The 24,831-nt window shown below is 35.5% G+C and overlaps 1 protein-coding gene and 1 non-coding gene across 4 annotated transcripts in view; both read left to right on the forward strand.

Moving 5' to 3' along the window:
* LOC150015889 (cofilin-2) overlaps positions 1 to 24,831 on the forward strand; it is a 103,770-nt gene that overhangs the window by 41,562 nt on the left and 37,377 nt on the right. For 2 of the 3 annotated variants that reach the window (XM_090270147.1, XM_090270146.1), the window contains exons 7-17: positions 1,117 to 1,216; positions 2,242 to 2,408; positions 6,805 to 6,900; positions 7,630 to 7,768; positions 9,045 to 9,191; positions 13,303 to 13,398; positions 13,521 to 13,745; positions 14,672 to 14,837; positions 15,093 to 15,206; positions 21,168 to 21,292; positions 23,678 to 24,274. In XM_090270147.1, coding sequence (XP_090126273.1) covers positions 1,117 to 1,216; positions 2,242 to 2,408; positions 6,805 to 6,900; positions 7,630 to 7,768; positions 9,045 to 9,191; positions 13,303 to 13,398; positions 13,521 to 13,745; positions 14,672 to 14,837; positions 15,093 to 15,206; positions 21,168 to 21,292; positions 23,678 to 24,274 — 1,972 coding nt within the window. The remainder of the gene's footprint in view (positions 1 to 1,116; positions 1,217 to 2,241; positions 2,409 to 6,804; positions 6,901 to 7,629; positions 7,769 to 9,044; positions 9,192 to 13,302; positions 13,399 to 13,520; positions 13,746 to 14,671; positions 14,838 to 15,092; positions 15,207 to 21,167; positions 21,293 to 23,677; positions 24,275 to 24,831) is intronic. The other variant, XM_090270145.1, reaches the window with a different exon arrangement.
* LOC150015890 (U6 spliceosomal RNA) lies at positions 16,897 to 17,003 on the forward strand. The gene has a single exon (XR_016510115.1). It is a non-coding gene; the product is annotated as a U6 spliceosomal RNA (small nuclear RNA).

Genomic DNA, 24,831 nt, shown 5'->3' on the forward strand with positions numbered 1-24,831 from the left:
CCAGGCTAGTTAGCAGCAAGGCCTGGCTATGACCACTGACCAGCAACCTCTGCCCTCTGTGGAGGATCAGCTGTGCAGGGGCAGGGTGGTGGTGCTCTGATGTGGTATGTGTAGCTGTCTATTGGGTGCTCAGACCCTGGGGTGTCCTGGGTAGTGCAGGCCAAGATCAGGTCCCATCAGCGTTTTGCCCACTGGAACCCTCGGTTGGGGGGGCCTGGCATGGGGCTGGGACTCCTCGCTCCCGAGATATCTCTGCTGAATTTTTATCCACCACATGTGGGTGAGGGACTAGCCCCTTCCACATATCCGCCTCTCCTGCCATTCTGGATGGATGTGGTTTCTTTAATTTCATAGTTGTCAGACTTCCATTAACGCAATTTCAGATGGTTCTGGGTGATGGTTGTTCAATATTTTAGTTGTAATTTTGATGTGGTTGGGCGAAGAGGCGAGCCACATCTGCCTGTGCCTCCATCTTGACCAGATTCGAGTAGAAATAAACTTTTTACATTGTTTAATTGGCCACAGCATGTTTCTGATATTTCTTTTTTTTACCTCTTATATATTTGATGTCTACACCATCTAGGTTATAAGGACTTTTTTTGTTTTTTCTAAGTCTCTCTTTATAGGTTACCGGTTGTTTTTTCTGGAAGGCTTTTCTACTGATTTGTAGACTACAGAATTAACTCATATTCTGTGTGTTACTATGATTAAAGTTATTAAAAGTTCAGTTATCAGTCAGACAGAAAAGGACAAAAACTGTATGATTTTACTCATGTGGAATATAAAACAAAAATAGTAGATGAACTAATAAAACAAAAAGAAAACATAAGTACAGATAATAGAATGGTGTTACCAGAGGGGGAGGGGTCTTGGGGGGAGGGTAAATTGGGTAAAGGGGGTCAAAGAGTAAAATACATGGTAATGGAAGGAAACTAGACTTTGGGTGGTGAAAGTTCAGTTATGCTTTAGAATAAAACCTCATTTTAGTTTAAAGAAATTACAACTGAGGAGGGCTATTAAAGTTTTTGGGTTTTGTTCTTACTGTAAAAACAAGGCAGACCATCAGCTTGTAAAAGTTGTGGTTCTACAACCTTATTTTCTTGGTTTGTTTTTTAGGAGGACAGCATTACTAATAAACAGACTATTGCTAGTTATAGGAATAAAGCTACTAAAGAAAGAGACAAACTTTTGAAACAAGAAGAAATTAAATCACTGGGTAAGTATAAACATTCTCTCCAAAAACTGTTTAGATACAGGAAAGAATATTTCTCTGGGCTCAGGTGGGAGATGTTTCTAAAATGGCATATTTCTGGATTTTTTTAAAGCATAAATCATTTTTTTTCCTTCAGGTATCTATTGATTTTTATGATAAATGAGACCTCTGCTTATCTCTTAAAACTATTTCAAGGTATAGCATATTGCATGTTAAACTGACCTAATGTTAGATTAAATGCAATGTGGAGTTTCTAGAACTTACATACTATTTGGGGCCATTTTGTTTGATTCAAACAGCCTTATAAAACATGGCTTCCCAATTTTGACTGTGCATATGAATCACTTAGGAACATTATTAAAAATTAAGATTCTGTCTTGGCCATCCTGGTTCAGCTGGTTGGAGCCTCATTCCTGAACTGAAAGGTTGAAGGTTCAATTCCCAGTCAGGGCACATATGTGTTCCCTGGTCAGGACAAGTACGGGATGCAACCAGTCGATGTTTCTATTTCTATCTCACATAAATGTTTCTCTCTCCCTCTCCCTTCCTCTCCCTCTAAAATAAAAATATATCCTTGGATAAGGATTTTAAAATGTGTGTGTGTGTGTGTGTGTGTGTGTGTGTGTGTGTGTGTGTGTGTGTAAAGATTCTAAATTAGTAGGTCTGTGAGAGAAGAGATTCTGCATTTCCAAGAAGGTGATAACCTAGCTGCTGGTCTTAGGACCATATTTTGAGTAGCAGGGCTTTCAAAGGCAGGTAAATGTTTGTCCCACTGTCTTAGTTTGTCTTAAACCCAGCCAACATTGTTTTCCGATTTCGTCCTCAGGCTGGTGCTCAATCCACTGAGCCACACCAGCCAGGGCTTGTTTTCAGATTTTAATCACCGGCTGGCTCCTTTCTGGAATTTACAACCCCTGTGAATATCTGTTCATCTAATTTAACCTTTAAATATTTCAGGATTCTTCTGATACATTACAAAATGTGTTGTTTTTGTCTGTGTGCAGTTCTAAATTTGACCTTCTCCACAGCTTTTGAAAAGGCTAAATTAAAAAGAGAAAAAGCAGATGCCCTAGAAGCAAAGAAAAAAGAAAAGGAAGATAAAGAGAAAAAGAAGGAAGAATTAAAGAAAATTGTTGAAGAAGAAAGACTGAAGAAGAAAGAAGAAAAAGAAAGACTGAAAATAGAAAGAGAAAAGGTATTCATTTAAATATATTGGTTGTGCTCTCTACATGAGTAAATAGTACTTTACACATTTAATTCATAATTAATTTTCAAGAGTTTTTACCATTTTCATTCACATTTATAGTTGTGCATAGAGACTGATAAACAGTATTGATTTATCTACATTTTACTTTGAAAATTTTAATGAATTACTTAAGGTTCAACATATATCCCTTTACATCTCAAAGCTTCTTTGAGTGTAATTCTTTTTTTAAAAGTCTGTTTTATTAAGTATGCTGTTACAGTTGTCCCAATATCTTTTCACTTTGCTCCCCTCCATCCAGTACCCACTTTCTCTCCAGCAATCCCACCCCTCCTTAGTTCATGTCCATAGGTAATGCATATGCGTTCTTTGGCTTTGCCCTTTGCTTTATTATTCTTAACTTCCCCTATTTTGTACCTACCAATTTTGCTTCTTAATGTCTGCACCATTTCTCTCCTGTCCCGCTCCTAGCTGATAACCCTTCAGATGATCCCCATACCTATGATTATGTTCCTGTTTTGGTTGTTTGCTTAGTATGTTTTTGTTTCTATTTTTTTTATTCTGTTGTTGATAATTGGGATTTTGTTGTCATTTTAATGTTCATAGTTTTGATCTTCTTTTTCTTAAGTAAGTCCCTTTGACATTTCATATACTAATGGCTTGGTGATGATGAACTCCTTTAGCTTTACCTTGTCTGAGAAGCACTTCATCTTGCCTTCCATTCTAAATTATAGCTTTGCTGGATAGAGTAATCTAGGTTGTAGGTCCTTGCTTTTCATCACTTTGAAAACTTCTTTCCAGTCTCTTCCTGCCTGCAAAAAAAATTTTTTTTGAGAAATCAGCTGACAGTCTTATAGGAACCCCTTTGTAGGTAATTCTCAGCTTTTCTCTTGCTGCTTTTAAGATTCTCTCTGTATCTTGAATTTTTGGCATTTTAATTATGATTTGTCTTGGTGTGTTCCTCTTAGGGTCTAGCTCGTTTGGGACTCTCTGTGCTTCCTGGACTTAAATGTCCATTTCCTTCGCTACATTTAGGCAGTTTTCCTTCATTATTTTTTCACATAAATTTTCGATTTCTTGCTCTTCCTCTTCTCCTTCTGGCATCCCTATGATTTGAATGTTGACATGTTTAAAGTTGTCCCAGAGGTTCCTAAGCCTCTCCTCATTTTTTTCAATTCTTATTTCATTCTGTACTGGTTATTTATTTCTTCCTTATGTTTCAAATCATTGATTTGAACCCAGGTTTCCTTCCCTTCACCGTTGGTTTTGTTTGGATTTTCCTTTGTTTCACTTAGCTTAGCCTTCCCTTCTTCCATTCTGAGTTTGCCATACTTAAGCATATCTGCCAAGTCTGTGAGAATCTTTATCACCAGTGTTTTGAACTCTATGTCTAGGTTTACTATCTCCTCATCGCTTAGTTCTCCCACCAGAACCTTGATCCATTCCCCCTTTGGGGCCATACTACTTTGTCTCCTCAACTTGACAGGTTCCTGCATTTGCGTCTGTGTCTTAGGTAGAGCTGTCACACCTGTTACATTGTAAGGGGCGGAGCCTTAGGTATTTGTCAGTACAGAGCAACCCGTTTCACCATGTTGTGGTGTGCTGTATGTGAGGGAAGGGTCTGGGAAGGAACAATGCCACTTTCCCCGCACTCGCCCCTTTTCCAGGCACTTCTCCCACTTCCCATATGGGACAGGCGCCTCTCTAGCTCTTGTCCTGGCTCTTGTTCCCAGAGTGGGTGGGTCTGCAGATGTTCTAGGTCCTTTCGGAGCCCTCTAAACAAGCAGACTCTGATGAGACACCAGCAGTTTCTTCCTCTGCCCCAACCCCAACTGTTTTTCACACTCAGAGCTGTGAGTCTTTATTTTTCCCGGCTCTGGAACTGTGAGCTGCGCAGTCGGTCTGGTGCTGAGAGCGCTCCCCTGTTGTCCCTCCCTACTTATTTTAATGTGTTACTGTGTTTTCCACCAGCCTGCCACTGCCACTGCCTCCACCACCCATGGTACTACACCATGTCCCCTCCACCCTGCTCCGCCCCTCCTACCTGTCTGGATGAATATCTCTTCTTTATATCTTTGTTTGTTGGACTTCCATACAGCTTGATTTTCTGGAACTTCTGGTTGTCTCTAGTTTTGAGATACAGTATTCCCTCACTTATTGCGGGTATTACATTCTAGACCCCCCCCCCCCACAATAGGTGAAAATCCACGAAGTAGGAACCTTACATTTATTTTAGTATTTATATATATTTTAAGGCTTTATAAACCCTTCCCACACACTTATAAACCGTTCCCAGTTCCTTATTAACCTTTCCCACTCCCTTATTAACCTTTTCCACACTTTTATAAACACTACTTATGTTCTTAAACATATTCTACACTCTTAAACCTACATATCTTTAACAACATACAGTACTGCAAAATCCTGTGATATAGCAAAAAATCTGCAATAAATAATTAAATATAATATTTTTTTAAATCCCGTGAAACAGGCCTCAATAAGTGAACCGCGATATAGAGAGGGACTACTGTAGTTGTATTCCTTCTTAGTTGTGGAGGGAGATGCAGCATGTCTACCTATGTCTCCATCTTGGCCGGACTAGAGTGTGATTCTAAAGTTAATTTTCTTCATCATTTATACTCCAAATTTAGGGGCAGTGATAGGCATAAAACCTTTAAAAGTACAACAGATAGTTAGAAAAATACAATAAAGTCTATGGCTAACAAGAATTATTACAGAGTTATCATCCTTGAAGAATAAGGTATCTATGATAATAAGAACATTTCAGCAAATCTTTATTATAATCTTTAGTGGTAGATATTCCTTAGAGAATTTTACAGCTTTTTTTTTTCAAAGATAGTCCTTGTCATTGATTTTCTGAGATATTCACAGATAGCCTTAGATGATCATGTTACATACAGTGCTTGTTTACCTTGCCTGAAGTTCTATGAATTATTTCAAATAGACCATTGCAGTGGGCAGTGGAAGTGTCTAATACACATTCATGCCAGGAAAGGCAAAGAACAAAAAACCACTTGTAATCTAAATAGTAACACTTAAAGATAGCATGGTTAACACTTTGATTAATTTATTTCTAATCTTTATTCTGGACCTTAAAAAAAGAGATAAAGCATTTATAATTTCGTATAGTTTTTGTTCAACATTATAAACATTTCTTCATCTTATTAAGTAAACTAAGTAAGGTTGAATTTTTAGTGACTACTTAATAATCAAATAGATACAGCTAAGTGCTTTCCAATTTTTTGCCTGTAAATAATGATATTCTCTTCAAATTTGTGTATAAATTTCCTGTTTTTTGGATTATATCCCTGGATAAACTTGTAGAAGTAAAATAACATGTCAAAGGTAAGAACATTTTTAAAACTTTCTATATATGTACATGGGTATTTGTTTACCAAACATGTTGTGCTCATTTACACTCTTAGCAAAAGATAATGAGAATACCCATCCTATTACACCCTATAAAAATTATGTGGGAGTTAGGGGATGACTTATTTCAGCAGACTACTCACAGCACATTAGTAACCTTCTGTAACCATCTAGTCATTTTATGTTGAAAATGTGATAAGTGCACGTATGTTTTACCTTTGGTGTTTCTAAATTTCAGAGGAAGAATACTAACATAATTAAACATTTACTGGAAAAAATCATAATAAAATATTTATACTGTCTTTTATTAGAGACTCTTGTGGGTTAGTATTTATCTTGCAGTTTCAAATATGAGAACCAAGAAGTAAGGATTTCAAAAGACTTAAGTGAGCAAGAGAAATGGCCTGGGTGAAAGGAAGGAAGTTCACCAATTGTGTTCTACTGTTGCTTTATTTACTGCTCCCTCTGTGTGTCTCTAGGCTGCCGAATTTAAACGAATCTTGAAAACAACACGTGTTGCAAATATAAGGGGGCAGATATTTTAGGTTCTCTAATAATTTGTTACCTATATTGTCAGGATATTCATTTGAAGTGTAGAGAGAGCTGTTATAAGCAGAGTTAGATTGAATTAATATTTATCCGAGAACTACTATGTTGACACTTCCCATCTTTGTAGCAGTTAGGTCAGGTAGGCATTGTCTTGATCAGTGCTACTAACACCTTAGCATGCATCAAAACACTGGAAAGGCTTCTTAAAACAGCAGTTCCCTGGAGTTCCTGATTCAGTAGATCTGGGGTAGGGCCCATTTGTTTGTTTGTTTGTTTGTTTGATTTTTACAAGTTCCCAGGTGATGCTGATGCTGCCTCATAAATTTCTCATAAGGTTGCCTTTTGTGCACCCCCAACTGGGGACTTGGCCTGCAACCCAGGCCGGCATTTAGTCCACTAAGCCACACCAAACCCTCTTATAAGAATTTTTGTTAACCTTTTGTTTTAGGAACGAGAGAAATTACGTGAAGAAAAGCGAAAATATATGGAACGCTTGAAACAGTGGAGTAAACCTAGAGAAGATATGGAATGTGATGATCTTAAGGTATAAGTTTGTTACGTGATGTTTTCACACACACCCATATTGTGTGTGCCTATATGGCTTTGCTGATGAAACCTATCCTTCTAATAGTGGCCTTTTCATATTTAACTGAGAGGAAATAGCCAGTTAAGCAAGTGCTATATTTAGAGTTTCAAGGTAGCATTTCCTAACAAGCTTTGATAATTATTTTTATTCTGCAGAAATTATTGGTCATTTATGTGATCCTTGATAATCCAATAACCACTGGGGCCAGGCATGCATTTAGCTTGGTTGCTAGGTAAAGATTCTTCCCATCTCCAGAAAATCAAAACATTCAAACCAAAATCATACAGCTCTGTTTATAAGGAAGCATTTCTAAGTCAGTAGATGGTAGATTAATTCTGTTCATTGAAGATAGTATTGATACTGGCACAACTGTGTTGACGTCAGAATCTAGGTTGAAAGTCCCCCTTTACCAGGAAATTTATTGAGAAATACACTTCAGCCCAAAGTTATATTCTTAATTTGATAAAGGAAAAAGACCTTAGAGGCTGGTTTAGTAAAGTTGGGATAAGGCCAAGACATCTGTAATTTTAAAAGTTGCGAAGGTGATTGTGGTAAACATTCATGGTTGAGAACCACTATCTGGTCTACATGAAATAATTCTTATTAGGTAAAGAGTATATCCTATCCTATCTTTTACAGTTTCCTATACATGGGTCAAATAGTTACATGAATTGTTTAATCTTACAGGAACTTCCAGAACCAACTCCAGTGAAAACTAGACTACCTCCTGAAATCTTTGGTGATGCTCTGATGGTTTTAGAGTTCCTTAATGCATTTGGAGATCTTTTTGATCTTCAAGATGAATTTCCTGAGGGAGTAACCCTAGGCAAGTACTATTGCTGTGTAATAGTTCACCCTAAAATTTGTGGCTTAAAAGAACAAATGATTCTCTCTCAAAGTTATGTGGAGTCATTGGACCTAGCTCTCTAGTCCTGTCTTGGGTTTCATGTGGTTACTGTCATACAGTGGCTGAAGCTGGAGTCATCTGAAGGCTTACCTGGCTACATGTTCATGTTGGCTTCTTCACACACATGCCTGGTGCCTTGGTGCTCCTCCACACAGTGTCCCACTCCGTCAGAGTAGCTTACACTTCTGATGTGGCAGGACACAGAAACTGCCAGCCTTCTTGAAAGGTAGGCCTGGAACTGACAGGCCTTATTTCTGCCATATTCCATTGGTGGGGCCTGCTGAGATTCAAGGAGGTGAAAGAATAGACTCCACTTCTTGAGGGTAGCCTGGTAAATAAGTGTAGGGAGGGAAGGAATTGACATCAGGCATATTTGGAGACGAGTTGATGCCTACCCTTAATTTGTGATCCTGTTCTGCCTCCATACTTACATACTTTTACTTTGAATAAACATTTTTAAGAACTAAGTATGAGGAGAATGTTGGATCCCATTTTGGATCTTTAGTTGTCAAATAGTAAAATAATTTCTCAAGATCCAAGTAAAAACCCTCAGAGACAGAATTATAATGCCACTCTTTATAAGAATCTATTCTTCAGGAGGGCTTTTACATTTCCTCGATTTCTTTTTATGAGGTAGGTAATCTATAAATCATTGTGCCTTACAGATCAAGAGGGTCTAAACAATGCTGGTTTAGGTAAGATGAATTAGATAAGAGATGTTTATGACTTGGATGCAATATTAGGATTATACCTAATGTTGATGATTACCTCTTCTATGCACTGTTTGGTATAGTGATGTGGGACATAGCTCTTAAGAACAGTGGGGCAACAATAACAAATCTTTACATTATTATTCAAATTAGGATAAAATTGTAATTTTAAAGATACACCTTAATTTGCACCTCAAATTTCAACTTAGGTGAAATATTGCATTGGTCTACTGAGTAATTTGGCTCTCTTGAATGCAGTGATTTTGGCTTATGATTATATTGGAATTTATTTTAATTGCTATAATTGTTTTTTGGTTTTTGCCTTAGATAATACTTGGCTCTACTTTGATAAATGGTCACTTAAGAAAACAGTTACACAGGCTACTGTTGATTGAAATGTTTATTATTCCATTGAAGTTGTTTTTGTTTTGTTTTTTCAGTACATGAACAGAACTTTAAATTCATTTTAAACATTTTATTCACAGAAGTGTTAGAGGAAGCTCTTGTAGGAAATGACAGTGAAGGCCCACTATGTGAATTGCTTTTTTTCTTCCTGACTGCCATCTTCCAGGCGATAGCTGAAGAAGAAGAAGAAGTAGCCAAAGAGCAAATAACTGATGCTGACACCAAAGGTCAGACTTCTTATTATTGGTGATTGATAGCTGCTTTGTAGTGACACTCATTTTTTAAGGCTATTTTAAAATTAACTTGGCTCTTACAGTTATAAAATATAGTTGTTTAAGTTACCGAATTCTTGAGTCATTTACTAGGAACACATTATCATTTGTTTTATAAAAACTCTGTTCTAATGTATCCTGTTTCTGGTGACCTTGAAAATATTTCCTCCCCAATCTGTCTTATTTTTATTTCTTTAGAATTCTCCTGTGATGTAGTGGCATTACAGATTTCATTGACTAGTTATTATTTGTAACATTGGTTTTTTTTGGCTTCACCTAAGGAAATACTTTCATTATTGTTCTTAATACTTTAAATTGAAAATACTACTGCTGGTTTCATTTTAGATCTGACAGTTTTTTAATCAGAATTAAGTAAAATTTAATTTTTTTTATTTCGTTATTTAGTTTGAACTAGAAATTTTGCTTTTAAATTCTACATACTTAAATATCTAGAGTCAGTGTGGTACATATTAATGTAGGAATAATTCTTGGATAAACCCTTTTTATATTTTTAAAAAAGAGTGTGTTCACTATTTTGTTTAGGATTTACCTCAGAGGAATTGCTAAGCCTTTATAGTAAGTGATTGATTGGCCTTCCTAAATAATACTCTCTGTGAACTTGGCCACCTATGAGATTTAGGATCAGAAGCTTTATTCAACAATATTTTAGTGTATTGCATAAAAATTCACAATAAGAAATAACTATTGGGAAACATCTTGTTAGCAGAATTTTGGTACAAAAAGGTAGGATATTCCTCCATTCAAATAGTATTGTTGGCCTTAGATAATTTGAGCTCATTTTCCCTTATGCCTGGTCCGTGGAGCAACAGAATAATGATGAGCATGCATCCAATGCGGGTTGCCTTCTGATTTTACAGCCTGAGTTCAAGCAAAATATATTCTCTTGCTTGAGTGCTAATCACCATAGATCCCTTATCAAGGCCACAGATAACTTAATCAATTAAATGAGATTCAACTAAAGGGAAGACAGAAGGGTAAATCTGTTTTTAAAACATCTAAAGATTATCTAACGACAATTACCAGCACTAAATATGGATTATCTAAGATAGCAATTAACACTATTTATTCTTGTAGCTTATTCTTGGTCTTAATAACCAATACCATCACAGGGTTATTAACAAAGTTCTGACCTTAATACAAGACGTAAAACCATATTTAATTCAGGACTTGAAGCAGATGAATATTATAGTTTTGGAAGTCCCAATGACAAAAAGTGGGTGACAAGAAAATAGTGTTGAAAAATCAGCTAGTGTAAAAGAAAAATATATGTGACTATTGGTATTTCTATTGTCACTATATTTTGTATTCATGACTTGTTTGATGATCTGTAATTTTTATAGCTCTTCTCCTTTACAGAGCTGTCTATAAATATACATGTAAGATCACTGAATAAGTATTGGCCATTAAATAAAGGTTTTAATGCTCCTTTTAAAAATTTAAGTGTTAGGAAGGGAAAAAAACATACTTTGGAATTTTTCACCTTGCTCTCACTTTCTTATTATAATTGACCACATTTTACATAGTTATTTCAGTTTCCATGAGGGCCCTAGGTTGTTCTGCCAGGTATATGTCCTCCCATCTTAGTAACTAAAAATCTTTCCCACAATCTTCTTAAAGCAATTGAATAGTTGATGAGATTGAATATTCTCTTACTTCCTCTTTAGCTAGTCTGAACAGTAAAGTGTTTTCCTGCTATTTCTAGAAAGGGAGAAATTGGGCAGAAGAGAAAAGTGTGAATTTCTTAGTGATGAAAAAACAGGTTTGGTGAGGTTATGAGGTTACTTACTGAAGATCACAGCTAATAAGTGATCTAAGATACTATATGCATTATTTCATTTAATCCTCATATCACCCTTGTGAGGTAGATATGATTATTTTCTGCCTTGTACATATAAAGAAACTTAGCCTTAAGGAGTTTAATTAACTTGCCCAAAGACACATGGCTAGTAAAGTGATGAGATACAAACTCAGGCAATCTGATCTAAAGCCTTATAATGGCAAAGAAATTAATAATTTGAATATTTGTTTACCTAGCATTACCCATAAAATTATATGTCTTCAAGAAGATCTAATTTCTTTGGACTTTGGTCTCCCTGTTGTTACATCAAATCTTGGAAATTTTTAGCAGGTGTTTTTTAAATCTTCCATTAAACATATCTGTTCCTCACTTTAATCTTACATTTAAACTTAAAAGCTCTTCAAAGCATAGAAATAAGAGTATCCTTCTCACGTAGAATAATTTTGTACATTTGCTGAGATATCATTATTTAGTATTGGAATTTTATGTACATAATTCTAAATTACTATGATGATAAAAGTTATCTTTTAGATAGTTATAACACGTACAGTTCAACTATATATTCTCTTGGTATGATGTACCTGAGCAACCATCTCTAAGCAAATCCTAGAGTGATATTTATAGTTTCTGGAGAGTATAGATAAATTGAGTTAAATAATACGTACTTTAACTTGTTAGTTTAATACAATTAAAAGAAAATTCACTTTCTTGGTTGCCCATCTCCTAAAACTTTTATAGCCTTTGTCTCAGGAAATGATAACTTACTATAGGTAAAATAGTTTGAACATGGCGATTGCTGCAAAGGAAGAGAGCCAATGCACTGCAGCTCTGCAGCTAGGACTGTCGTTAATTTTAGAGGGCCTATTAAATGTAAGTTTGGCTGGCTATATATGTGAAGTGAAAATTGAGAAAGTTTTAGGTCTAGTATTTTCCTGGTGAGGAAGAATATAATGTCTGTGTTTGGACTAGATTCTTGGCCTGGTAGGAATAACTTCTGCTTATATGTAAAATTTAGTCAGATAATTTCTTCTGTGTGGTACTGTTTATACCTTAAGTCCCATGAAATTGTCAATGATTGTATCAGACAGGTTACCAGAGCTGTCTTTTTCCTTTAGTAAAGGACAGCAGTTCTGTTCTTTAAGATTCATTTTGTGAGCTTGTGAACTTTGGGAAGGAAATCCTGTAGTAGGAAATTAATGAACCACAGAACCAGTTTAGCCCAGTGATTTTCCAATGTCTAGTCCACAGAGTTCTTCAAGTTGTACGGGATTCTATACCCCACTTTAACAAGGGCATCTTTTATGTCTTTTATATTGGGCTTCCAAGAAATATTTGGAGAATTTGAAAACTGCTGATCTAGACTCATCCTTTCAAGAAAAATGAAGCCGTTTAAGTCACTTGTGTAAAGACTAGATAACAGGGAACTAGGAGCTGGCAGAGCTGATTAGAATCTACATTATCTGACTCTTAGTTTGAAGCTGTGTCCACTGTACTAAACATAACAGAAGGATTTTTTTTGTAAGCTTTAAGTTTTCATAGTTGACACTTTAATTTTTATCATCTGCATTATAGAAGTAATTATATAGACTAATGCTTTAAATACATTAGTGCTTGTAGATTTCTCGTTAGTCCTATTTGTAGGCTAAGCACTGTTTTCAAAGCTAAAGTAATTTACTTAGAAAATACAGGAATATCTTCCTATTTTTTCTTGGAGTGGAGAGTTTACAAAATAAAACAATTTAAATGTATAAGATAGACCAGTGGTTAAGTGACAGCAGTGCTGTCTTTAAGTTCTTTTAGCTCTTCTTTTGTGCTTGTTTATGATTACAACCTAAACTTAAGATTCAATCTTGAAATATTTATAAAAGTTTGGATATCTTTAAGAGGATTCTGATTTTCAAAGTAGACTTTTCTAAAGTTTGTTGAGCAAGGAGACTTGTATTTAATTTTAAATAAAGTGCATTTTACCATTTTTTTGGGAAGGTGTACATGCATCTTGTTGGTAACTTGTAAGTTGTCTTCTCTATGTTAAGTAAGGAAAATATTACTGTGTAGTGCATGTTACAGGATTTAGAGTTTTAGGTGGACACTAGGCAGGATGTAAATGATGCTTGTACCTAGTGTTGGTTCTTTTGAGGTTTGTGAATGTTAAGCTGTTTGCTGTTTCTTCGGTCATTGTAAAAGGGCATTGTTCCCAAATAGTCAAGCTTTAATTTGCACTAGAATAAAGTATTTATTTCCTTAAAGATTTAACAGAGGCTTTGGATGAAGATGCAGACCCCACAAAATCTGCACTGTCTGCAGTTGCATCTTTGGCAGCTGCATGGCCGCAGTTGCACCAGGGTATGTGTGGGCTTTTTTTTTTTTAATTGACTTTTTTATTTTTAAGATTATAAAGGTACATTTTACATTGCTGAGGATTTATGGTTTATATTCTAAATGACTATTTTAATTTTTAACTGTAGGCTGCAGTTTGAAAAGCTTGGATCTTGATAGCTGCACTCTTTCTGAAATCCTCAGACTGCACATCTTAGCTTCAGGTGCTGATGTAACATCAGCAAATGCAAAGTACAGATATCAGAAACGAGGCGGATTTGATGCTACAGATGATGCCTGTATGGAGCTTCGTTTAAGCAACCCCAGTCTAGTAAAGAAACTGTCGAGCACTTCAGTGTATGATTTGACACCAGGTAAACTCGCAAGTTGTGATTTGTATAAGTTTTCCACTTTTTACCCTCTTATGCCTCTTAGTAGCTGATGAGAAATTTTAGATGATAAGCAGTTTTAAAAGACAAAGCGAGAAAACAGTCTTTTATAAAAGAGTGTTGGATTACCAGTAGTGACCTAATTGAAACTACTATTGTTCATATTAGCTTTAATTATTTATGATTTTCTTTTTCATTTGGATTTTTTACTATTTAAAAAGATTATGGTTTGTCTACTACTGAATCTACTAAATGTAAAAGGAGAAGTGAGAATTAGCTTTCATTTTTCTTAATTAGTATAGAAGTAGTTGAAGCTGTAACTGCTAAATTCTAACATTTGCTTGAGGTATGAGAGAGTATAAAAGTTACAATGAAGTTATTGTTCACTTCCTTTTTTAAATAAAAAGTTATATAAATATATAGAGTTTAATTTTATATGATTAAGATAAAAACATATACTAGAAATAGAGGACCTTAATTCCTAACATTCATACAGTTTTTAGAATTTATGTTTGTGTTTTTGAGCAGGCTTTTCAGAGTAACAATTTGCCTATTGCCATCTTTTAAAAACTTCATGTGGTTACAATTTAGTTTTGATTTGAACGTTATATGGGAGCCTAAAAATTTAAACTTGAAAACTAATTATTTGTAGTTAGAAATTTTTTTATGTCTACTTAACTAGTATATGGTAGTCGTTAGTATTTCAAGTGCCTTATATATCACATAACTGTTAAACTGGAGTCAGTTGCTTTTTCCCTGAAGACGTGCCATTGGCGTGTATAATCCTAAGACACTTGCCCTAGTCATTCTTAAGTATTTTGACCTTGAGTCACAACTTAGAATTTTTCAAATGCAATTTAATTTCCTTTTTATCATTGATAATAAAGAAATTATTTACCAATTTTTGACAGGAGAGAAAATGAAGATACTTCATGCTCTCTGCGGGAAACTACTGACCTTAGTTTCTACTAGGGATTTTATTGAAGATTATGTTGATATATTACGACAGGCAAAACAGGAGTTCCGGGAGTTAAAAGCAGAACAACATCGAAAAGAGAGGGAAGAAGCAGCTGCTAGGTAAGAGACAATTATAGTCAGTTGTGCTAATGACAGCCTTTTATTTCTTTGCACCTAGAACCATATTTCGCACTGGGCTGTAATGTGACGCTGGCTCCTACTGATGTTTACTGGCTTTTACTAAGAGATTATGACTGGATTGCTACATTTTGGTTTTGTGATAGTATTTAGAGCACTTTCCATAATTTGATTAAAGGCAAGATGCTAAAAGTTAAAAACATCAGAGGGACAATAATATTTGATTTTAACTTTCAGAATTCGCAAAAAGAAGGCAGAAAAACTTAAGGAGCAAGAACAAAAAATGAAAGAGAAGCAAGAAAAACTGAAGGAAGATGAGCAAAGAAATTCAGCTGCATATACATCTATTGGGTATGGTTTGAATTACATTGTTCATCTGGCTTTCCATAAGGAATAAAAACCAGCACCTTGACCTCTAACCTGCTTTCAAAAATTTTTAAAAACTAGTTTTCTTTAGGTGCAATAATTGTGTAGTAAGCCCATGAAAGTTACATAGTATAGGCGGTCCTCAAGTATACATGTGTTGTGTTTAAAAGTACTTCTAGGGGCCCTGGCTGAGTAGCTCAGTTGGTTGGAGTACTGTACCAATGTGTCAAGGTTGCGGGTTCAATCCCTGGTCAGGGCACATACAGGAATAAACAAGTGAATGCATGAATGGGTGGGACAGCAAATCCACGGTTCTCTCTCTCACTCCCTTGCTCTCCCTCTAAAATCAATATAAATAAATAAAAATACAACTACTTGCAGGGAATCTAGAACTCATATTCTCATAGAATTAATGTTATTAATAATAATTTCCCAGAAAACTTTTAATAGGCTATTTTTAACCAGTAATATATTTTTATCATTAACAGTATATCCCCCCCCCTCCTCCACCACCATCATCACAGTTGTACCCTATGTTTCAGAGCTCCTCTGATCCTGGTGAGAAAGAGAAATGAGATTGGAGGTTTTGGTAGAAAGAAGAGAGAAAAAGTGAAAGCACCTTAAGTAACTTAGTGACTGCCTAAGTATTTTATTGTATTTCAAAATATTTGGGGTGAAGGTTGGCTATGAAGTGAGAATTGTTCCATATTATAGAATGCCAAACCATATTTAAATTTAGTAGAAATAATCATTTTTTAAACAAAATCTGCAAAGGAATGTTAAAAATCTCAGTATTCTAAAATTAATGTACTGATTTTTTATTATACTTACATTTAAAAATACCTATTAAGTTTGAAGATTATAGGTCACAAACTTAAAACACCTGTATTTTATATGGCCATCAACAGTACTTTAAGAAATTGAATTTGGATGCCTTTAGAAAGTTAATAGATATGACACCTTAAGCACAAGCAACCAAAGAAAAAATAGATGCAAGATGGTGGCGTAGGCAGACATAGCTCCCCTCTTCACACAACCACATCAAAATTACACCTAAACTATAGAAGAACCATCACTCAGAACTGTCAGAAATCGAGTTGAATGGAAGTCTGACAACTACGGAATTAAAGAAACACATCCATCCAGACAGGTAGGAGGGCCAGAGATGTAGAACCAAGACCAGTGCACCCAGTGGACAGCTACAGACCACGTCAGAACATCACCATCCTGCACAGCTGATTCCTCCACAGAGGGCAGAGGTGGGTGGTCAGTGGTCACAGACAGTCCTTACTGCTGACTGGCCTGGGTAAATCCCTCCCATTGATCTACCAGCAACAACCAAAACTCTACTACAAGAGGAGGGTGTACTCAGCCCACACAAAGCACCTTGAGTACCCAGCTTAGGTGATAGGGGAGGCTGTGCCACTGGACCCTACAGGACACCTACTACATTAGGCCACACTACCGAGAGAGTCAAAGGAGCACTTACCTAATACATAGAAACAAACAGGGAGTCTGCCCAAATGAGGAGACAAATAAACATGGCCCAAACGAAAGAACAGATGAAATCTCCAGAAAAAGAGCTAAAGGAAATGGAGATGAGCAGTCTATCAGATGCAGTTATAAGGATGCTCAGGGAACTTAGTACCTCGGCAGCATAAAAAAGATCCAGTCAGTGCTCACTTCGGCAGCACATATACTAAAATTGGAACGATACAGAAAAGATTAGCATGGCCCCTGCACAAGGATGACACGCAAATTCGTGAAGCGTTCCATATTTTTGGAACAACACAAACAAATGAACTAAATAGAATAAGGAACAGAATAACAGTTATTATGGGAGAGGGGAGAGGGAGAGAAGAGGGATAAGTAAGGGAAGGGTTTAGTCAAAGAACATATATAAATGACTCATGGACATGGACAACAGGGGGTTATGATTGTGGGAGAAGGTAGGCTGGGTGGGGGGGAGCAATGGGGGGAAAAGTGGTACAACTGTAATTGAAAAACAAAATAAAAATTCTATATAGAAAAAAAAAATCCAGTCAGAAATGAGAGATACATGAATTGAAACAAAGAACAATTTACAGGGAAACAACAGTGAAGTGGATGAAGCCAAGAATCAAATCAATGATACGGAACATAAGGAAGAGAAAAACAATCAGAAGAACAAGAAGAAAAAACAATCTAAAAAAATGAGGACAGTATAAGCAGCCTCTGGGACAACTTCAAGAGGTCCTACATTCTCATCATAGGGGTGCCAGAAGGAAAAGAGAAAGAGCAAGAAATTAGAAATCTACTTGAAAAAATGATGAAAGAAAACTTCCCTAATTTGATGAAGGAAATAGACATGCAAGTCCAGGTAGCACAGAGAGTCCCAAACAAGATGGATGCAAAGGGGCCCACTCCAAGACACATCATAATTAAAATGCCAAAGGTTAAAGATAAAGAGAACCATAAAAGCAGCAAGGGAAAAGAAATTAGTTACCTATAGGGGAGTTCCCATGAGACTGTCAGCTGATTTCTCAAAAGAAACTTTTTGCAGGCTAGAAGGGATTGGCAAGAAATATTCAAAGTCATGAAAAGCAGGGACCTACAGCCAATATTGGCCTACCCAACATAGCTGTCATTTAGAACCAAAGGGCAGGTAAAGAGTTTCCCAGAGAAGGAAAAACTAAAGGAGTTCTTCATCACCAAACATTATTATATGAAATGTTAAAGGGACTTATTTAAGAAAAAGATCAAAACTATGAACAATAAAATGGCAAAAATATATATCAACAATTGTATCTAAAAAACAAACTTAAGCCCACAAGAAAAACAGAGACAATCATGGATACAGAAAGTGTTTTGATGATTGCCAGATGGGAGGAGGGTGTGGGGGAATGGGCGAAGAGGTGAGAGAATTAAGAAGTACAAATAGGTAGTTACAGAATAGCCATAGGGATGTATAGTACAGTGTAACAAATAGAGTAGCCAAAGAACTTATACACATGACCCATGGACATGAACAATGGTGGGGGAATTGTCTGAGGGAGTGAGGGGTGCTGGGTGGAGGGAAGTAAAAGGGGGAAATCAGGAGAACTGTAATAGCATAATCAATAAAATATAATTAAAAATTAAAAATAGATAATTGGACTTCATCAAAATTAAAAACTTTTGTGCTCCAAAGAACACTGTCACAAAAGTAAAATGACAACCCAGTGAATAGGAAAAACATTTTGTAAATTATATATTTGATAATGGTCTAATACCCAAAATATTAAGATAAAGAACTCATACAATTGAACAATAAAAAGGCAACCCAATTAAAAATAGGTAAAGGATTTTAATAGGCATTTGTCCAAGGAAGATATATAAAAAGCGCATGAAAAGATGCTCAACATCATTAGTCATTAGGGAAATGCACATCGAAATCACAGTGAGATACTACCTGACACTCACTAGGATGGTTGTAATGCAGATAACAAGTGTTGGTAAGAAAGTGGTAAAAATTGGATCTCATACATTGATGGTGGGGATGTAAAATGGTACAGCTGCATTTGATAAGTTTGGCAGTTCTTCAAACAATTAAGCTATGTGATACTATATGATCAAGAAATTCCACTCATAGGTATATACCCAAGAGAATTAAGAATACTTGTTCACCCAAATATGTATAGTATTCCCTCACTTATCACGGGTATTACGGTCTAGACAACCCCCACCCCCACTCCCCGTGATAGGTGAAAATCCGCGAAGTAGGAACCTTACTTTATTTTAGTATTTATATATATTTTAAGGCTTTATAAACCTTTCCCACACACTTATAAACCATTCCCAGTCCCTTATTAACCTTTCCCACTCCCTTATTAACCTTTCCACACTTTTATGAACACTACTTATGTTTTTAAACATATTCTACACTCCTAATCCTACGTAACTTTAACAGCATATGTATACAGTACCGCAAAATCCGACGATATAGCAAAAAATCAGCGATAAATAATTAAATATAATATTTTTTTAAATCCCACAATACAGTGAGGCTGCAATAAATGAACCATGATATAGAGACTACTGTATACATGAAAACTTATATAGCAGCATTATTCTTAATAGACAAAAAATGGTAACAACCCAAATCTCTGTTCATTGATGAATGGATAAACAAAAGGATGTATTCTTTCAGTGGTATATCCATATAGCAAAATGTTATTCAGCAATAAAAAGGAATGGAATTCTGTTACATGGTACAATGTGGATGAATTTTGAAAATATTATGCCAAGGGAAAGAAGCTAGTCCTAAAAGGTCATGTATTGTATGATTGCATTTATGCAAAAAGTCCAGAATAGACAAATGATAGCAGAAAGTAGATGATGGTTCCCAGGGGCAGTGGGGAAGAGAAAATGGAAAGTGACTACTGTGGGATTTTTTTTTGAATGATAAAAATGTTCTGCAATTAAATTATGGTAATAATTGCATAACTTCGTGAATATACTAAAAGCCACCAATTCATGACTTAAAAAGGTGATTTTTATAGTATGTGAATTATATCTCAATTTTTTTTACATTTTATAAACTTTTTCCAGTTATGTTGAGATATAATTGACATAAAACATTGTATTAGTTTAAGATGTACAACAAAATTATTTAATATATGCACATATTGTGACATGATTACCAAGATAAGTTTAGTTAATATTCATCACCTCGCATAGTTAGTTTTTTTCTTTGTGATATCTCAGGTTTTTTTTAAAGAAAATAAGCATGTTACAGATCCCACAACTTCATTTTTTTGTATTCATCTAGTCTCACTCATTTACATTCTCTCTCTGACTTGAGAATACATTTGAGTTTGCAAACCTCACTTTGTATGTAGAACGTAAGTAGTAGAATTTATATCAAGATCTATACAATTTTAGTTTTAATGTTTTACAGTATAACCAATTAGTAAAACATTTATATTGTGTTCATTCTGCCTACTTATATCTCAAATTTGTCCACTATTTTCCCTCCATTATTAGTCTATTTCTCTTCTTTCTACTCTGAGCCACCATCACCTCCCAGCCAACTACCTGGACTATTTTAGTGGCCACTTGACTGGTTTCCTTTCATCTACTTTCTCTGCCAGATAATTTTCCACCGAAGTGCTCACTAATCATATCATTTCCCTTTATTAAACTATTTTTACCATTGCTTTTTGAATAATGCCTATAAGGCTCAGTATGATTCCACCCTGCCTCTTTCTCACCCATATCTTGGATTACTTCTTTTTATTTTATGTTGTCAAAATTATATGCTTTTTCTGTTCCCTTCATCTCAGTGCCTTTGTACATATTACCACCTCTACCAGAAATGGAGATTCCTTCTGCCACCTCACTCCTTCTCAGTCTCTCTAGTCTCTCAATTTCAAGCAAGCCTTTCTTTTTTTCTTCTTCTTTTTTTAAATCCTCACCTGAGGATATGTTTATTTATTTGAGAGGGAGAGAGAAACATCAATTGTTTCCCTCCCATACACGTGCCCTAACTAGGGATTGAACCCACAACCTAGGTATGTGCCCTGACTGGAAATTGAACCTGCAACTCTTTGGTGTACAAGCCTACACTCTAACTAACAGCCAACGCAGCCAGGGCCAAGCAAGCCTATCTTGATCCTGAGACTAGATCTTGTTCTCTTTGAAATGCTTTCATAGCACCTTGAACTTCTTCTTTTTTAGTACTTATTATATATATTAATTTCACAATGGTATATGTTTTCTCTGCCAATAAACTCTGTGTCATCTTGTCCACTACTTTCCAAGCATAATGCCTGACACTTTGCAGGTAGGCAATAAGTACTTTATGAATGAATCATATATCCATTGATGAATATAATCTTTGTTTGACACTTTGCAGGTAGGCAATAAGTACTTTATGAATGAATCATATATCCATTGATGAATATAATCTTTGTTTTTATCCTAAAGGGAGGAAGAAAGGGAAGATTTTGATACTAGCACTGAGAGCAAAGAAATAGATCAAAAGGAACTAGATCAAGATACGGTCACCGAAGATGAAGATGACCCAGGATTACATAAAAGAGGCAGAAGGGGTAATATAGAAATTTCTTAAGGACATGCTTACTTGTTTTTAACTGATAAAGCACTTCATTAATTCAGCTATTCTGAAATATGTATTATTTTACTTCTATTTGTGATTCCATTTATTTTTTAAATGCCCAATTCATAGCTGTAACCATTTTGTTATGAAACAGTGTTATAAAGTTACATTAGTATATTTATGATTAGGTCTCTATTTACATGTCATTTATACTTTAGGGAAAAGAGACAGTATTTTTATTTCTTTAATAGTTAAGTTTCTCATAACTTCTGTTTTTGGTTAGTTGTTGAGTTTTATTGAGTTTTTGTATTTACTACATTATATTAAACCTAATAGACAATTTTTCTTTCTATAAGGTGCCCATTCAACATTCATTTAATGCCTCTTAGATACTAGAGATACAAAACTCAGTAATGCTTGTAAGTGGTGTCATATTTCTGAAAATGGAAATCTCTACTGCCTTAAAGTAATTTCACAAATTCCTGGATCAAAGGGTATACATTTTTTGAAAGCTGTTGATACGTTACTTCTGAGAATCTTTAATCATCTTCATTTGATAACTGTTGAAGGAGAGATCATCTCCTTAAGTTTATTCTGTGCCTGTAATTTGGATGCTGTTTTTATCTACATTATTTCCTAAATAGCTATTATAGGCAGAAAATCTCCTGTATCATGGAGGCTGTATTCTCTGATTACAATGCAATTGATTTGGAAATTCAAAACACATAAACTTCATATGATTAGAGTTTTAAAACATACTTCGAAGCAATGGGTCAAGCAAAAAGAGTAACCAAAATTAAAACTAGAAAATATTTTAAACTAATCAACACTGCATGTTAACATTTGTTTAATACATTCCCTTTACTTTGAAGAAATTTAAGAAGTTAGAAGTAGAAAATAGAATAATCCCCCACAAATACAGGGAAACAATGGATAAAAATGAATTAATGAAAAAAATTAAATGTGAATGGTTATAAACCATTAAAGATCTTGAATTAGTATTAAAAATCTTCCTCCAAAGAAAACATTAGCCCTGGAAAGCTTTATATGTGAATTCTGCCAATTTTAAAGAAGCAAATAATTCCAATCTTATACAAATTCTTTCAAGCAAAAAAAGTAGAAAGAAAAAACACTCTAACCATTTAAGCAATTTGACAGTGACTAAAATAAGAAAGAAGTATAATTCTTCAACACATTATAAACACCAGGCAGGTCACCAGGAATCCAGGCTCTTTCTCTGTTGTTTGTGCTTCCATCCTCATGTTCCAAAGGGATTTATCATCATATCTCCATTTTAGCTAATCGAAAGAAGAAAGAGGGCACAACTCCGAAGTTAAATATAATGCTTTTATTCCTATCTCTTTCACCAGAAGTTTCTCATGTAGCCATGCCTACTGGGGAAAGGTCTGGGAAATGTTCTTCTTTTGGATTGCTAGGTACCCAACTAAAAGTTAGAGGTTCTCTTACTTGAAAGCAGCGGTTGGTAAACTAAGCCCCTTGGCCAAATCTTCCCTGCCCCCTTTTTTATATAACCCATAAGCTAAAAATGATTTCTGAAATTTTTAAATAGTTGAAACAACTTTTTTAAGAACATTTTTGACATGTGAAAATGATACAAAATTCAGATTTCAGTGATCATAAATTTTATTGAACACAGCCATGCTCATGTATTTCCACATTGTCTATGGCTGCTTTCACACTATAGCGGCAGAGTTGAGTAGCTATGACAGAGACCACATGACCTATAATGCTTAAAATATTTACTGGCTATCCCCTTTTAAAAGTAGTTTGCTGACTCCTGACTTAGAGGAATGACTGGATATATGCTGTAGAATAACAGACTGCCACTGTCCTGCAGAGAAATCACAGATTTTTGTGTGTCCCTTTATATTTAAGTGTACCAATTTCTTATTAACATAGTGTATTAGTCTGTTAGTGCTGCCATAACAAAATACCACAGATTAGTTGGCCTAAACAACAGAAATATATTTTCTCACAGTTCTGGAGGCTGGAAGTCCAAGATCAAGGTGCCAGCAGGGTTGATTTCTGGTGAGGCTTCTCTCCTCAGCTTACAGTATAGCACTTTCTCACTGTGTCCTCAAACAACCTTTCTTCTATACCCACATTGGGAGGAGAGAGAGAGAGAGAGAATGCTCTGGTCTCTCTTCCTCTACCCTTAGGACCTCATTTAACTTTAATTCCCTCTTTAAAGGACCTGTCTCCAGATACAATTATATTGGAGTTTAGGATTTCAACCTATGAATTTGGGGGCATATATTTCAGTCCATAACACATAGTAACTGGGGGTAGTCTTATGTCATATCTTTCTAACGAAAATTTAAAATATGATGGCAATCAAATGTTGTTTCGTCTATAGGGAAAGGAGGAAGAAATGGATTTAAAGAATTTACAAGACAAGGAGAGATCAACTATTTAACAAGAGTGCCTCCTACTGCTGATGAGGAAGAAGCTTTAAAACAGGAACACCAGCGAAGAGAGAATGAGCTCTTAGAAAAAATCCAAAGTGCCATAGCATGCACCAATATCTTTCCCTTGGGACGTGACCGCATGTATAGACGATACTGGATTTTCCCTTCTATTCCTGGATTGTTTATTGAAGAGGATTATTCTGGTCTCACTGAAGACATGCTGTTGCCTAGACCTTCATCATTTCCGAATAATGTACAGTCTCAAAATGCTCAGGTATCCACTAAAACTGGAGAGTCTTTGATGTCTGAATCTACCTCCAACATTGACCAAGGTCCATATGATGATTCTGTGCAGTTGTCAAAACCCGTGCATAAGCCAAACCGGTGGTGCTTCTACAGTTCTTGTGAACAGCTAGATCAGCTTATCGAAGCTCTTAATTCTAGAGGACATAGAGAAAGTGCCTTAAAAGAAACTTTGTTACAAGAGAAAAGCAGAATATGTGCACAGCTAGCCTGTTTTTCTGAAAAGAAATTTCATTTTTCAGGTAAATTTTCAGTGGAAATTACTGACTTTATTTTTCTCTCCCCATAAACTCTGGTTCGGGCTTAAACATTTTTAAAACTATTACTTATATTAAAACACCATATCTTTCATTTTGATGATGCTCTCAGTTTAAGAGTTAGAGAAAATTTGTCAATTAGGGAAGCAAGTTTCTCTTCGATTCTACTGAGTTCCATTCGTACTATGAGGAATACATCTAACAATGTGAGAAGATACATAGTCTTCCTGATCTCATTCCTTTATCCGCAGGTACTGAATGCCCAAAGCACCAAAGTTACCATCAGTTTTAGAGATCAGTGCTGGGTGAGGTCACTCAGTAAGGGTTTTGGCTGTGGGTCCAGGGGCAGGTTCCATTAATGATCATTTTGGAGACTGGATGCAAGGGCAGATCAGGTAGCAACATTTCCCATTCGATGGCTGGTCCATTGATTACAGATAAGAAAAAGCCGTAAGGTATTTTTAGATATAAGTTTTTATATTGGTAAGTGAGATTCTCTAGGTAGAGAACTCTTAAATTTGAGGGCATATTACCATCACTGC

Source organism: Furipterus horrens, unplaced genomic scaffold (genome assembly GCF_987537825.1).
Source record: "Furipterus horrens unplaced genomic scaffold, mFurHor1.1.pri manual_scaffold_3, whole genome shotgun sequence".
In the NCBI taxonomy this organism is placed as follows: domain Eukaryota; kingdom Metazoa; phylum Chordata; class Mammalia; order Chiroptera; family Furipteridae; genus Furipterus; species Furipterus horrens.